We start from the raw sequence: 12,456 nt of genomic DNA, 5'->3' as shown, positions 1-12,456 counted from the left end.
ATAGACACTTGTCTTACTAGTAGTATTTAAGAAATGAGGAAATCCAGTAAATAGGACATTTAAATATATTTTTTCCCACATAAACAATCGTCATATGCTCAATGTTGTTCCTTTAAAGTTCCATATAGTGAATGTAATATTATACGATGTTAAAGATATATGTATTATGATTTAAATTAGATATATGAAATAAATATAATACTTGCTGCCGGCAGCGTACGATATGTTTAGCAGCAAGACCAAGACCTCCCGCGCTCTGAATGGAGGGACAGAGGAATGCATCATGTGTGAGGCAGTGGCGTGCCAGCCGGAGTTATGTCGCGTGGCAAAATTTTCATCACTTCCTTCCACCACTATAGTCCGGCAAATCTTAAGTGGCGGCTCTGACGTAGACAGCCCGCTAGACACTTGTGCTATGTCTCCAACTGACCTCGCGTACCGTGCCTCTCACACCCTTCTCTCTTTCTCTCCCCGTGTCTCGCTCTTTCTCTCTCACTCTAGTATAAAAACAAATATGGTTTTTATGAATGATTCTCTATCTGTGAGTGAATACAAAGAAATTTGTACAACACTTGGCAGCGTTGCTACTGCGGCGTTGTCAGCTCAAGTCTGAGTCATGCTCCTCTCAACCCAACACACCGCAGTTGCCAGTTGCTCTGCCTGCTTTAATTATCGCATTTCTGCCATTTTTTAGTGTGTGTCTGCCATCTGCCATACAATGTCACCCATATGGTATAATTATGATAAAATATGGAGACTGTACCTATATATGGAATGCACCATGCCAAACTTGTTTGACTTCTCTTTCCTTGCATGACGGAAATACTTACCAGGAGCCCGCACTGATGCATTCCGATTAACCACGTGATGGAGTGTTAATTGTAGGATATATCGATGAATGCTCTTATTTCGCCAACAGTGTTCATTACAACGACAAGAATAATGTACAGCACGCAGATTTTTTGGTATAAACATGATAGTGACAATTACAACTCTGATATTATGCCATGTACCCTCTTGGAGAGCAGGAGGCTCTCTCCCATCAGCTCTCCTCCTCCTCATACTGATCTCTCCCTCCCTTAACCCTCTTAAATTGCCTCTCTCTCTTCTATCGATATTTCCACTGACTGCTCTTCTCTGACTTGTAACTGAACTTGCTCCCCCCCCCCGCCCCCCCGCACACCGACTTTCTCACTCATGCCTCTCCTAGACTGTGTCCAACCCCCTTATATGCAAGGGTTAACCAGCATTCACTCTTTTTTCATCCTCACGCTGTAAACTCTGGGACAATCTTCCTTCATCTGTATTTCCTCGTTTGGTACAGAAAAATGGCAATTAAACCTCGCTGGAGAGGAAAGTAAATGAAGGAAAGGGAAAGCAAATAAACGTAATGAAAGGAAAGGAGATCGAGTTAGGAAAACGGAAGGAAGGGAAAGCAAATAAAAGAAAATAAAAGGAATGAAAGGAGTTAAGGAAGGGAAAGAAAAAAATAGAGGAAAGGTAGAGGCGGTATTTATCTCCTTTCTTCATTTCCCTCCTTAGATGACAGAGAGGGAGGCATATTAAGGCAATAATACGAGAGGTCATAGGTCAAGCGGCTCACCAGGGTTCACAGAGGTCAGACAACCGTGCATGGGGTTGATGTAAGCCTCCTCTTGTGGCCGGTTATTGTCAAGGGGTTACAGGCTTTCTTTTTTTGACCGGTTCCTTCTCCTTTCGACTGTTCCTTCATCTCCCTTCCATCTGCTGCTTTTTAGGTCCTCCTTGGTTCTTCTTCACACTTGTATACTTCCCCCTACACTGGCCTCTTTTCTTCACTTTATCCTATTTTGATATTTTTTTCACATTTCTCATTTCTGCCCATTTGTTTGTTTCCACTGTTATATTTTCTTTTCCTTTTTACAGTAAAGAAAGAAGCTCAAGGCCCCTAAGGGATTCTATAAGGACAAAATAAATATATAAGTTAAAGCCAATCACTGTTCCTATAAAGAAAGTAGAAATGAGTGGTCAAAAGATAGGTCAATTTTAGATGGAAATTGATTGATTGTTGGTTTATTGTTGCAAAGTTACACAACAAAGGAGAAGGGAGGAACTTGCCATCCCAACCCTCAGGCAATACATAGTGTGATTGTACAACTCGACACATCCGTTGGCAGCACCATGGAACTAAACAGGTATAATGATAGGGAACAAGTGCTATGTTAAAAATAAATGGTAGCCATGACGAGATCAAGGGGGCAGACACAAGGGACTGCACCCAGAACTACAATCTAGGGGCAACTGCAGGATACTCTCTTAAAACACATGAAAGAACATTATTGTTAATGAACCAGCTCAGGCAGGTCCCAGTGGCCCTGTGAGCAATAATAGCTATTAGAGGGACGTTGCAGGACATACCGATGGAGTGTTTGACCCCCTGCCCTGGCACAAACTGCAAGGCACAGGGGCAGCCCCACTGCCCTCCCAGTAATACCCATAGCCCAGTCTCAGACGCATCACCACAAGACCATAGGATGCACTGTGTCTGCCATAAGTGTGGGTACAGAGACTCAATACTTAGGCATAGTGAATGCTAAAGGCACTGCCGTCATGACATCGCAAGACAAGCTGAGAGGTGAGTCACTGACAAGAGATCTAAGTCTACTCTTAACACAATTCTAAGTGTATTCAACACCTAACACAGTGTACAGTGAGACCATCAGAGGCAAGACGAGCAAGTATGTCTGCTTCTTCATTGTGGGGTAACCCAACATGTGAGGGCACCCAGATGAAATGTGCATAATCACCACTGCGCTCTAGCAGGCTAAGGGCACCGAGGCACTTATTGACTCTGTCACAGTCAGAGGGAGAGGAAGACAGGAGTGCATACAAGGCACACTGACTGTCAACAAACAGGTAGGCTACACAGTTTTCCCTAAGGCTACAGTAATAAAGAGGGCCTCAAGAATGGCACAGAGTTCTGCCCTTGTGGAAGACAGATGGTCAGGAAGCCTCTTGGAAACCTCAAGAGTCAGTGTATTCAGTGGGGAAGGTAAAGTCTAATAAATAATCCACAGCCAGTCCTGCTGCCATTAACAGACCCATCACAAAACACATGGACAGCCTTGGTACATGGATAGGCAGACAATTTGGTTATGAAGTGATCCTGCAGGACTTGAGGAAGCCAATAGTCTTTAGGTACGTTGAATTTTTCTATGTCAACACTGACAGGCAAACCTTTCTTCTTTATCTTACAAGATCACTTTTACTTCTCCTTCACTTCCCTTTCCATATCATGCTCAGCTGCTGCTAACAACCTGGTTATTATTACTGTTGGTAGAGACACTTCTGAAGTGGATCTTCATGTGTTGAGCAATGTCTTTCTTTGCCTTAAAGAACTTTCCACAAACATCACACTTGAACTCTCTAAGGCTATAGTGCCTGAAGACATGTTCATTGAGTGTTGACTTGACACTGAATCTCTTCCCGCACTCTTCACACTCATGACCTTTTACACCAGTGTGTGTAAGGGTGTGTAGATTAAGGTAACTCTTCTGGCTAAATTTTTTCCCACATTCCTGACATTCATAGTTCTTTACACCAGCGTGTGTAGTGGTGTGTTCATCAAGGGTACTCTTCCGGCTGAATTTTTTCCCACATTCCTTACATTCATACTTCCTTACACCAGTGTGTGTAAGGGTGTGTCTGTTAAGGGCACTCTTATGGCTGAATTTTTTCAAACATTCCTTACATTCATAGTTTTTTACACCAGTGTGTGTAAGGGTGTGTGTATTAAGGTGACCCTTCTGGCTGAATTTTTTTCCACATTCCTTACATTCATAGTTTTTTACACAAGTGTGAGTAAGGGTGTGTCGATCAAGGTAAAGCTTCTGGATGAATCCTTTCCCACATTCCTTACATTCATAGTTCTTTACACCAGTGTGTCTAAGGGTATGTGTAGCAAGGTTACTCTTCTGGCTGAATTTTTTCCCACATTCCTTACATTTATGGTTCTTTACACCAGTGTGTGTAAAGGTGTGATATCTGAGGCCATTCTTTGAAGCGAATCCTTTTCCACACTCCAGACACTCAAACTTCATCTCTCCTTTGTTGCTGAAGTTGCCAGCAACAAATTGCTTGACCTGATTACCACTAAGCCTCCTGCCCCCTGCAACAGTCTGCTCCTGCTTGTCCTGGCCACTCATGCTGCTGTCCAGGTGTGGCAGCCCCAACCTTTGCGGTTGCTGAGTGTGTTGCTGTTGTCCTCATTCCTTCCTTGTTCTCTTTTTCTCCACACACCAGCGTGGTGGGCAGCCTGTTGGTAAATATGGAGATTCATTACGCGCCTCCCTATTGCCCCCACAAGAATAATAACTTTTCCAAAGTCTCACATACTGTTGCACTTCTCTAGTTTTATCAGCGCATCATACATGTACTGTGTCTACATGTGATGATAAGAAATAACAGATATCACTCCTCTCCACTTCAACAAACTTAAAACACCTGGTAGTGGGGAGGGCTATGAAGACCAGGGAAATTGTGGGGTAGAAGCAGGTATTGCAATGATGCTGTCTACCTGAAATGAAGCATTTCTGTGCTCTACTTACAGTGAAAATATACATTTTCTAAATAAATCCCCCGATGGCGGTGCTGTGGGGCAGCGCCATTTTGATGGATGCCAATAAGTGATTGTATCTGTTTTCGTTCATAAATGGAAGGCGTTATGTGGGGGGAACCCCCTAGTTAGGGGAGTCAAGGGGGGCGAAGCCCCACCATTAGGGGTTAGGTTATGTAAAGTTTGGTTGGGGTAGTTTAAATATGCTCCCCCACCAAAAAAAGATTTCCCACAGGTCCCCCAAGATCATTAGGGGAAGGGGATTAGGCCTTTTCTTTACTTTTAAGTAATTGTGCCTTCATATGGTTGAGGGACACGTATATCGTCCCTTAACTATAATGTGGAGGTGTAATATTGTATTTTGGAGGCGCGGAGTGACTCTCCACAATGGACCATATTGGCTATACAGGCAGCGCCACATGTGGCCACTCAACTCAAAGCTGTAGTTACTTTCCAGAGAGTTTAAGTTATAGACGAGTGCATCTGAGGCTGTCTCCGAGATACACGGCCATGGTGCCTATGTCTTATTGGATTATGTTCTGTTGTTTGATGAGCTTGAATAGGCTGGCGAATTGATTGGTGAGACCTTTCGGTTCTTTGCCTGACAGTTTGCTTAATTAAGCATGGCTCATAAGGAAAGGTCATTCAGGTAAGATGATTACACACATTTCACTCTACCAGATTTCAGTTTTTCTCCATGTCAAATAGTAGTGTCAGGAAATCGAGTAGAAGTAAATTGTGTGCAGTTGTTGGCTCAGAGCGGTGGCAGCACCAAGGCCCTGTATCCTGGAGGCAGCCTCAGATGCACTCTAGTACAGAACTTGAATTCTATGCTTTGACAGTTCACCATTACCGGCCTGCTGTCTTGATGAGAAACCAACCTTTGTGGCAGTTTAGTGTGTTGCTGTTGTCCTCGTTCCTTCCTTGTTCTCTTTCCCTCCACACACCGGCGTGGTGGGCGGCCTGTCTTGCTGAGGAAGGCGGCCCCAACCTTTGCGGCGGCAGCCTCAGCACGTTGTCCTGGCAAAGTTTTAGGAGTCTGGTTGCCTCTGTAGATATATACTTCTTCCTCTGGAGTGTTTTAGGGGGCTAGTTAGGCTGTGGGTAGGGATTAGACCCTGTTGAGTTGTCCCGACAGTAAGGGCTGTGTACACTTGGAAAGCAGTGTTGGGGCTGAGGGTGTCGCTGCCCGGCAGGTCTTCTGGGGTGTTTTAGGGGGCTAGTTAGGCTGTGGGTAGGGATTAGACCCTGACGAGTTGTCCCGACTTCTGCAGGAAGGTCTGTGTACAGTGTACACTTGAGGGCTTGGAGCAGTACGTGTTGTTGGGGCTGACTTGACTGGCTGAGGGAGGGTGTCGAGGGTTGCCAGCGGGTGAATTTGCCCAAAATATCGTACTAAACCAGTCAAAATTGTCTTACTTGCATCTATTATTGTTACATCTTTTAATATAATCAATAATCTTTTGTGACAGATTTTGAATGGCACTGAAACAAAATCAAACAGACTGATCAAAATTTAATTGAGACAGACTACAGTAGGCTATATAGCTACCAGTCTTAAATGGGACAAGGTGCCACAATGGTGATCATAGTGAAATAAACATATTCACAGTGAAATATACACTCACCGTGAAATAAACATATTCATAGTGAAATAAACACTCACAGTTAAATAAACATTTTTTGCTAACAAAAATATGTAACGGAATGCGGAAGTCTAACAGACGGAAGGGGTGGGGGGACATACTTAACACTTACAATACTAAATGTGAACTACTTGACATATTCGTACCGCAAATATTGGTTTTACAAATCAATACGACAATCTAGGCCGAAATACGATAATTACGGCACAAGATGTACGATAATACTCACCTTGCAATGCTGATCGAGACCGCGCGCGCGAGCACTTCATCTTGAGACACGGAGGAGGAGTGTCGTAGTGCGCGCGTGACCCAGCAGCCTTAAGGTAATTAAAAGCCTAAAAGGACGTATAGTATTACCATTATCATTCTCTTCATAACTGATGTATGCATTGGGCAGTGTTAGTATGGCAACAAGTTTGCTTTTATCAATATTAAAGCGATATATCTGAAGTACTGATCATGATTTTTACTATAGGTAGTTGAAAGGGCTCGTTATAGCTCCTTGTATCATCCATTAGGACAGTACTTATTTTCATTGGTTTGCATCTATCAATCTTCCCTCTTGACAGCCTTTATCCCTGTTTATATAAGGTCACTTTTCTTCCATTTTATTTTGATATTTTTAAGGTTGTGGTTTTCTGACGTCACGCACCGCCTCTGGGGTTCGAATCGTCTCGCCCCGGCTCCGAATATTCAAGACCGACGCTCTCTGACCCGCAAGACCGCCGCTTCAAACAGGATTAAGGTGATACTTCTTAGTATTCTCATTATTCTTACTATTAACTTTGCATGAAAACATCAATCAGTCAATTATATTACCAGGTGGTTGAATGGATTAATGGATTGTTTTGGGTGTAATTTCCTCGGTATTCCTCTGATTTTTACGCGGCGGTTGAGTGGCTGATTAACAGGCTAGGAAATTTAGTTGTATTGTTATACCTACCTTAATTTATTTGTACTTATTTTTTAAGGTGTTTTCAATGGTTTATATCGTTAAGTAGTTATAAGTAGAGTTTGGTTGTCGTGTTTAGAGTACCTGTGTACTGATTAAGAACTGTGAATGTAAGGAATATGGAAAAACACAGAGTGCCCTTTATAGACACACCCTCACACACACTGGTGTAAAAAACATGCATGTAAGGAATGTGGGAAATCATTAACAATAATGTTCTTTCAGCTGTGCTTAGTGAGTATCCTGCATTTGCCCCTAGATTGTAGTCCATATGTACAGTCCCTTATGTCTACTCCCCTGACTAAATCAAGGCCTTTATTTTTTTAGCACTTGTCCCCTACCACTGTATCTTTTTAGTTTCCTGGTGCTACTTACACATGTATCCTTTGTTATATAATCACACTCTGTACTGCCTGGGGGTTGGGATGGCATGCTCCTCCCTTCTCCTGTTGTTTTACTTGCAATAATAAACTATCAGTCAATCAATCAGACAATGGTATAAAAAACTGAGTAAGGAATGTGAGAAAAAACACACATACACACTGGTATAAAAAGTCATGAGTATGAAGAGTGCGGGAAGAGATTCAGTGTGCAGCAATAACTCAATCAACACGTCTTCAGGCACTGGCCTGATAGAGATGTTCCTTCGTAACGGCACTCCCCGATGTAGCTCATCACTGTCTGGATCTGTTGTTTCCCTCTTTTTCTTTCCTTCGTTTTTCTCTGATCATCCAAAATTTGTGATGTCAATTTTCCTTCAATGTGGTTATTTTCAAATAAGTATTCTCTCTACGGTTCTTGCAGCCTCACACTTTTCTTTCTGACTTTTGTATATATTACGGTACTATGTCTATTGTCAACTGCTTGTCATACAAGGGGTGCAGGTTATCTCATTTATCACATTTACCGACATACAAGGGGTGCAGGTTATCTCATTTATCACATTTACCGACATACAAGGGGTGCAGGTTATCTCATTTATCACATTTACCGACATACAAGAGGTGCAGGTTATCTATTTTATCACATTTACCGACATACAAGGGGTGCAGGTTATCTCATTTATCACATTTACCGACATACAAGGGGTGCAGGTTATCTCTTTTATCACATTTACCGGCATCCAAGGGGTTCAGGTTATCTCTTTTATCACATTTACTGACATACAAGGGGTTCAGGTTATCTCTCTTATCATATCTACTGACATACAAGGGGTGCAGGTTATCTCTTTTATCACATTTACCGGCATCCAAGGGGTTCAGGTTATCTCTTTTATCACATTTACTGACATACAAGAGGTGCAGGTTATCTCTTTTATCACATTTATCGGCATACAAGGGGTGCAGGTTATTTCTTTTATCACATTTATCGGCATACAAAGGAGAGAGGAAGTTTGTTTGTCTGGAGTGTGGAAAAGGATTCACCTCAAAAGGTAGCCTCAAATATCACACCCTTACACACACTGGTGTAAAAAACTATGAATGTAAGGAATGTGGGAAAAAGTTCATCCAGAGAGTCACTTTGATACACACACTCTTGCACACACTGGTGTAAAAAACTACGAGTGTAGGGAATGTGGGAAAAAATTCATCAACAAAACTACCCTTGATAGACACACCCTTATACACACTGGTGTAAAAGGTCATGAGTGTGAAGAGTGCAGGAAGAGATTCAGTTTGAAGGAGGCACTTAATCAACACATCTTCAGGCACTATGGCCATAGAGAGTTCAAGTGTGATATGTTTGTGGTAAGCACTTCAAGATAAAGAAAGACATTGCCATGCACATGAAGATTCACTTCAGAAGTGTGTCTGCCTACAGCAGCTATACTGACCAGGTTGTTAGCAGCAGCTGAGCCTGTTAGGGGAAGGCAAGTGAAGGAGAGGTAAAAGTGATCATGTGAGAGTAATTATAAATTAACTTAACAAGTACAGAGACCTCGGCCCGTGCTTGTATGCTTCAACGACCTGTCCTGTCCACCCAGCAGTGAATGGGTACTAGGTATTAATCAGGGGTTGTGTCCCGTCTCCTGGGGTTCCCTTCTATAATTCCTTCCCCTTCTGTCTCTCTCCAGCATATGACCACAGATGTTACGCCGACTAAACAAAACTTTCCTCTTGTTCTATACACTCCACATGATCTATTTTTACTTTTTCCCATTTTCATTGTGACAATTCTTTTTGTTAAACTCCATTTCCCATTTTTTTAACTCAATTCATGTATCTCGTTTAAATCTCCCTGCAGTTTATTATAATCATCATCTCTTACCACTGCTTTTCCATACAACTCCTCCTCCTTCCCGTCCCATTTTAATTACTGATATTCATTGTGGCTCATGACTATGTAATAGCAATGCACAATTTCACTTGCCCTTCCTGCCCCTCTTATGGCATTCAATACTGTCAGTGCATGACTTTGACTAAAACTACTCCTAATATTAGCAACACACCCATTTGCCTCAGCTTCCATAGGAGGAATGAATGTATGAGTACCTTTTTTATTTTTTTTATTCTTATTCTTTGACTGTAAGGTACACTATAGGATTGGGAATAGTTACATATTACTTCCCACTTGCCAGGAAAATACTTATGTCACACTCTTGCTTGCATAATTTAATATTCAAGTAAATTGATGACAATGTATAGATAAAGTTTCTAGGGGTGAGATTAAAATAATATATATATATATATATATATATATATATATATATATATATATATATATATATATATATATATATATATATATATATATATATATATATATATATATGATAATGTTTGCAATTTCTTTTATTTGTTTTGTATGTTTATTATTTATCATTATTATTATTAGCAGTAGTAGTTGTAGTAGCAGCAGTAGTAGTTGTAGTAGCAGCAGTAGTAGTTGTAGTAGCAGCAGTAGTAGTTGTAGTAGCAGCAGTAGTAGTTGTAGTAGCAGCAGTAGTAGTTGTAGTAGCAGCAGTAGTAGTTGTAGTAGCAGCAGTAGTAGTCGTAGTAGCAGCAGTAGTAGTCGTAGTAGCAGCAGTAGTAGTCGTAGTAGCAGCAGTAGTAGTAGTAGTAGTTCCAACAGTAGTAGTAGTAGTAGTAGTAGTAGTAGTAGTAGTAGAAGCAGTAGTAGCAACAGTAGCAGTAGTAGCAAAAGTGGCAGTAGTAGCAACAGTAGTAGCAATAGTAGCAACAGTAGTAGTTGTAGTAGCAACAGTAGTAGTTGTAGTAGCAACAGTAGTAGTAGTCGTAGTAGCAGTAGTAGTAGTAGTAGTCGTAGTAGCAGCAGTAGTAGTCGTAGTAGCAGCAGTAGTAGTAGTAGTAGTAGTAGTAGTAGCAGCAGTAGTAGTAGTAGTAGTCGTAGTAGCAGCAGTAGTAGTAGTAGTAGTAGCAGCAGTAGTAGTAGTAGTCGTAGTAGCAGCAGTAGTAGTAGTAGTAGTCGTAGTAGCAGCAGTAGTAGTAGTAGTCGTAGTAGCAGCAGTAGTAGTAGTAGTCGTAGTAGCAGCAGTAGTAGTAGTAGTAGTAGTCGTAGTAGCAGCAGTAGTAGTAGTGACAAGAGATGAGAGGGAGGAGGCAGCCAGCATCACCTCTTATGAAGAATCCAATCAAGATCACAAACTTATTATGAAGTAACTGATGGACACATTGCTGGTGCCCTTCCTACAGTCCTTGCCATTTACCTTTATATATTTCAAGAACTGTTGAGTCTGATGTACTTAACTGCATACTTTTTTTGATGGGTTAAGTAACATTGAAAAAATTTGCTGGACATTCAGGAAAGAGCCTTTAATTAACCAAAGCCTCTCTTGCAGGTATGACAGAGGGGATGACTGAAGAGGATGTGTGGAATGAAGAAACTAGTTCAGAAGAATATTTACCGAGAGGATCCAAAGAAGAGCACAAAGGAGCCAACACAACCTTCCTCCAGCTGCCTTTAGGTACTGGAGGAGGGGGACACAGTGACCCATCCTGGTGATTGGCTACACAACCTTCCTCCAGCTGCCTTTAGGTACTGGGGGAGGGGGGACACAGTGACCCATCCTGGTGATTGGCTGTGTAGCTGGTTATCTAAAAGGGCAAGTGAAAGAGTTCAGACACTCCCAACTATGGTTTTAAATTTTTTTTTTTTTTCTTGCTCTTAATGTACTTGTTTCTTTGTATATGATTATACTGTATAGTGATATAATTTGGTAACATGATTGGGTATAATTTCTGTAACACACACTGCTGAAAGTACACTTCCTTTCATTCAACACCTCCAGTCGTAGAGGACACTAAACTCACCTTCACGCTTCTGTTTTGCTTCCTCCCCTTGTTGTAGCCTGTCCATAGAATTCGAGGTCTGCTCACTTTGCCCTGGCAGGCTGATGAGCTATGATGTCTCTCATCCCTCACCAACTCTGTCCTCTCCCAGAGAGCATGGTGCATTCTCACCAGAGATTATGAAATAACCCCAGTGATGTTCAGAAAAAATGACAACCATAATCACTAATCTAATCACAAGACGAAAAATACACAAACTTTGTGATTTAGGAAAAAAATTGTCTTAAGCATTTTTGTTTTTGTTTTGTCTGTAACTGCACTTCCTTGATAATTGATCACAGATTTAAAATTACTAAACTGGGAACAATACTCAAGAAATTGCAGGAAGTTTGACCAAAAACGAGAAAAATCTTGAGGTATACAAGTTTCTGAGTTATGAAAATAATGATAAGTCAGTTTTTCTAAACATCCTGCAGTTATTTCGTAATCTTGGATGATTGTACATGTGTGTGGAGGAGGACTGAGCTGCTGAGGGATGAGTGATGGCACAGTTCAGCCTGCCAGAGCAGAGTAGACCCAGGTGAAAGTTGAGGCTTTGCTGGGCAGACTGGAATAAGGGGGATGCAAGTTTAAAGGAAGAGCAAGCATGTCTGTCCATTAGTTAAGAGAAAACAAGTGACCACCCCAATAATTACATCCACTCCTGCATCCACACCACCTAGTACAGTCAGTTATTCTGAGGAGGGTAATACAGTCTGGCCACGAGATTCCTCTTAACTCTGTACAGCCTCACTTGTTCTCCCTTCAAGCATCATCCATTGTGCCTTGCCAGCCTCCCTAGCATTGCCCCAAGTCATCTGTGGTGCTGTTGTGATCCTGTGTTGAGTGTGTCAACAGGATTGCAGTTTGCAGCCAGTTCCTCCACCTGGAAAAAGTTAAGAGAAATTACTAAGAGTCTGCAGATGAGTCCATGTACAGCTAAGTACAACAATCCAAATATATAGATAAAAATGG

General features: G+C 41.7%; 1 protein-coding gene and 1 long non-coding RNA gene across 2 annotated transcripts; one reads left to right on the top strand and one right to left on the bottom strand.

The window, feature by feature from the left end:
- Positions 1-2,036: 2,036 nt before the first annotated feature.
- On the bottom strand, positions 2,037-5,971 carry LOC127001900 (gastrula zinc finger protein XlCGF7.1-like). Its single transcript, XM_050867134.1, has 2 exons — positions 5,476-5,971; positions 2,037-4,294 (listed from the first exon to the last, which is right to left on the bottom strand). The coding sequence occupies exon 2, from the start codon at positions 4,182-4,184 to the stop codon at positions 3,279-3,281; it is 906 nt and encodes a 301-aa protein (XP_050723091.1). The 5' UTR covers positions 4,185-4,294; positions 5,476-5,971; the 3' UTR covers positions 2,037-3,278.
- Positions 5,972-6,568: 597 nt separating this feature from the next.
- LOC127001903 (uncharacterized) lies at positions 6,569-12,456 on the top strand. Its single transcript, XR_007755532.1, has 2 exons — positions 6,569-6,985; positions 10,992-12,456. It is a non-coding gene; the product is annotated as an uncharacterized LOC127001903 (long non-coding RNA).

The sequence above is a fragment of the Eriocheir sinensis genome, chromosome 22, assembly GCF_024679095.1.
Source record: "Eriocheir sinensis breed Jianghai 21 chromosome 22, ASM2467909v1, whole genome shotgun sequence".
Lineage (NCBI taxonomy): Eukaryota > Metazoa > Arthropoda > Malacostraca > Decapoda > Varunidae > Eriocheir > Eriocheir sinensis.
Note: the sequence above shows the minus strand (reverse complement) of the source record. Positions and strands in the feature narration are given on the sequence as shown.

Coding starts and splice junctions, on each gene's coding strand:
- LOC127001900 (XM_050867134.1), bottom strand. CDS start 4,184: ATGAGTGGCCAGGACAAGCAGGAGCAGACTGTTGCAGGGGGCAGGAGG.